This window comes from Arachis ipaensis, chromosome B1 (assembly GCF_059453495.1).
Source record: "Arachis ipaensis isolate K30076 ecotype BB chromosome B1, ASM5945349v1, whole genome shotgun sequence".
Taxonomy (NCBI): domain Eukaryota; kingdom Viridiplantae; phylum Streptophyta; class Magnoliopsida; order Fabales; family Fabaceae; genus Arachis; species Arachis ipaensis.
Window position 1 is genome coordinate 94,386,048 of NC_142436.1, and position 3,871 is coordinate 94,389,918.

Consider the following 3,871-nt stretch of genomic DNA (forward strand, 5'->3'; position numbering starts at 1 on the left):
GCGCTAGCACACCATGTGTGCGCACTCACCCCTGGAGATTTTGCTTTTTGTGCGTACGCACAGACTTGTGCGTACGCACACGTTTAAAAATATTTCTGGGTCTGCGCACGCACGCGACCCTGTTTCTTTCTAAAGCTTTTGTTTTCAAGTCTTTCACATTCCCAACAAGCTTGCGACCTTTCGAGATGCTGTTTCAGGCTTATAAACCCCCGTTTTCATCTTTTAAATCTTAACTTAATGTTAAATGCCTAGTGATTGAAAGGAAGCTAGGGAAGGGGGTAACTTGTGGATGAAGAAAGGGGATGTTATGATGAGTTATGATGAAAAATGATGATATAAGTTGTGGAGGAGGATGGTGGAGTGCTATGTATGATATGGGCCGAATGACAGAGTACGATATGAGCCGAATGGCTGTGTGTGATGATGATTTATGGCTAAGTATGAATTATGATTTTAAGCTGGATGGCTAAGATGAATATTAATGTATGGCTGAGATTGAATGTATATATGCTGAATTGAATTATTGATGTTTGTGATTGTTGCACTCTACCTATCTGAGATACTAGTTTTCCTGGGTGAAAGCAGTGGCTAGCCACCACGTGCTCCAGGTGGAGACTCGATACTCTGCTGACCCTATGTCGTAAGCGTGGCCGGACACTAGTTCCGGATGAGCTCGCCCCCGTAAATATACACCAGTGAGGGTGTTGGATATGTATATATATAATGTTTATGTTGTGGATAACTCGAGTTGGGGATGCACGACAGAGGGACAGTCCAATGGTTAGCTACCAGGACTGGTCGGGATGGCTTTATAACCGACAGATGAGACTCATCAGCCATTAAGACAGGCATGCATCATATGTATTATATGTGATTTATCTGGATTGCCAATTGACTGCATCATTACTTGCTAATTGCCTAATTGTCGTATCTGCTTCCTACTTGTGCATCTCTTTGTTTGATATACTTGTGTTTGCTTTTCAATTTCTGTTGGTGGTTAGGAGGTTTGAAGGATTTGGAAAGGGAATTTTTAGTTAGCTCGAAGATCCTTAAGTTAGTCACCTATTTACATTTTGTATGGTTTATGCACTTTGATTATAATCTGGAAGTTTTAGGATTGTCTTCGGCTTTCCCAGGACATTACATGTTAAATATTTGGGCACTGTTACCATGCTGAGAACCTCCGGTTCTTACCCATGCGGATTTTGTGGTTTTCAGATGTAGGATGTGAGGCTCCTCGCTGAGGCATGCTGGAGACTTCCTTTTGGCGGAGATCTTTAGCTTCTTGGATTTTATTTTGATCACTGTATCCTTGTTTAGATACTTATATTTTCCCCTGTTCATATATAGGTTGTATTAACTCCTCTTAGAGCTTTTGGGTTTATTTTGGGTAGTTCTTTATATATGTATGTATACTTATATGCTCAGACCAGTTATCTTCGCAAACCGAGTTCTGAGCCTCGATATCTGGATTTTTGGAACTCTTGTATATTTTATCGTGTTAGCTTATTCTATGTTTATTTCGATCACGTTATCAATCGGAGTGTTGCGCTTTTTGATTTAACAGTTTTGATTTACCCCTTTTTCTTCAAAGGATCCTAGTTATAAACATTTTTGCAATACTATATGTACTAAATTTTATTTCTAGAGGTCGTAATACCTTGCCACCTCTATTTTATGACTTAAGCATAAGACTCTGTGTGGTAGGGTGTTACATTATGGTATCAGGGCAGTTCGTTCCTGTAGAGCCTGAGGGACGGACTGACTATGCTTCTGTGCATTCTCTGTCTTTATGTTTATGTGCTATTAGGATATCTTATTGATATAACTGGCATAAACGTTCATGAGCATGCATTTGGGACTTTGAAGCACTAGACTTCCGATATTGAGACTGATAAACTTAATATCGATTGTTTGGTGTGTAAAGGAACAAGATGGCGCCTCGTGGATGCGGTCAAGGCCGTGGGAGAGGACGTACCGGTATTCAAGGGCCAGAAACCACCCCGAAAGATTCGGTGAACTTCATGGATGCGTTGCAAAACATGGCTGCTTCTATGCAGGCCACTGCTGAGGCACTCGGGCAGCAGATGAACAACAATCATAATGGGGGGAAATGGTAGAAACGGGACTCAAGGTCAGATGACGTTGGCAACCTTCCTAAAGGTTAATCCGCCCAAGTTCAAGGGAACCACCAATCCAACTGAAGCCGATACCTGGTTTTAGGCTATGGAGCGAGCACTGCAAGCGCAGTTGTTGCCGGAAGAGCAATGTGTCGAGTTTGCTACTTATCTGCTCACTGGCGAAGCATCACATTGGTGGCAGGGAGCCCGATGTCTCCTGCAGCAGGGTGATGATCCTATCACCTGGGATGCCTTCCAGGAGGAATTCTATAAGAAGTACCTTCTGAATTCTGCCCGAACGACAAAGGAGCTTGAGTTACTGCAGCTGAAGCAGGGAACAATGTCTGTATCTGAGGAGCTGTTCAGGTTTTCACTCATGTGTCAAGGAGTTTCGAGATACTTCGAGGAGTGGAAATGCATCAAGTATGAAGGAGGGCTCCGAAGTGACAACTACAGTTCTGTAGGGCCTATGGAGATTAAAACTTTATCCGAGTTAATAAACAAGAGCAGAGTTGCCGAAGAATATGTGAAGAAGGCAGCTGCAGAAAGAGGAACCCATAGGGGACCGTTCCCACCAAGCTGAGGGAAGAGTTTTGCTCTTAGAGGGCCACCCTTTTAGTGGGGAGGCTTCGTACCACAGGGGACTCAGGGTCAGAATAACTTTAGAAGGCCCAATAACAACAATGTTCCAGGGAGAAGATTTGGGAAGCAGCCTCTGAATGAGCAAGCTTGTGCTAGATGTGGGAGTTACCATCCTAGTGGTCCATGCATGGCTGGATAGGGATTGTGTTACTCATGCGGCAAGCCAGGGCACAAAGCCTCCAATTGTCCCGAGAAGCGAAAACAGGGTGCTGGGAGAGCACAACAGCCTGGTCGAGTGTTTACTACTTCCGCTGTGGGTGCCGAGGGGTCTGAGACACTTATCCGAGGTAAATGTGAAATGACTGGTCAAATTTTAAATTCCTTGTTTGATTCTAGAGCATCACATTCATTCATTGCATTTGAGAAGGCTAGTGAGTTAGGATTGAAGATTGTAGTTTTAGGTTATGACCTAAAAGTGTATAATGCCACCCATAAAGCCATGGTAACTAGGCTAGGATGTCCACAAGTTTCATTTAGGGTCAAGCAACGTGATTTGTCCATGATTTAATCTGCTTGCCGATGACCGATCTTTATCTTATCTTGGGGTTGGACTGGTTATCTAAGAACCATGTTCTGCTTGACTGTTTTGCAAAATTAGTGTACTTTATGCCGGAAGATACAGAAAGGCCGGTTGTGATGAATAGCTATTACTTGAATTTTATGATGGTGAGCTATTTTGGGGCCGAATGTCAGGGTATTCTATTGTTAACCGCGGGCGTCTCGGGTGACGATCAAAGCTTGGAACAAATTTCGGTTGTGTGTGAGTTTCTGGAGGTATTTCTCGATGATATTGATGAATTTCCACCTAACCGAGAGGTTGAGTTTATTATTGAGTTGGTACCTGGAACGGGGCCAATCTCGATTGCCCCTTACCGAATGTCGCCTTTAGAAAAGGCCGAGCTAATGTCTCAGCTAGAGGATCTGTTGGGTAAGAACTTTATCCGACCAAGCATTTTTCCATGGGGAGCGCCAGTGTTATTGGTGAAAAAGAAAGACGGGAGTATGCGGCTTTGTATGGACTACAGGCAACTAAACAAGTTCACACTAAAGAATAAGTACCCACTGCCGAGGATTGACGATCTTATGGATCAGTTACAAGGAGCCGGAAT

The 3,871-nt window shown here is 43.5% G+C and overlaps 1 protein-coding gene across 1 annotated transcript; it reads left to right on the forward strand.

Moving 5' to 3' along the window:
- Positions 1 to 2,226: 2,226 nt before the first annotated feature.
- LOC148577522 (uncharacterized) lies at positions 2,227 to 2,703 on the forward strand. Its single transcript, XM_088502890.1, has one exon. The coding sequence runs from the start codon at positions 2,227 to 2,229 to the stop codon at positions 2,701 to 2,703; it is 477 nt and encodes a 158-aa protein (XP_088359016.1).
- The last annotated feature ends 1,168 nt before the right edge of the window (positions 2,704 to 3,871 follow it).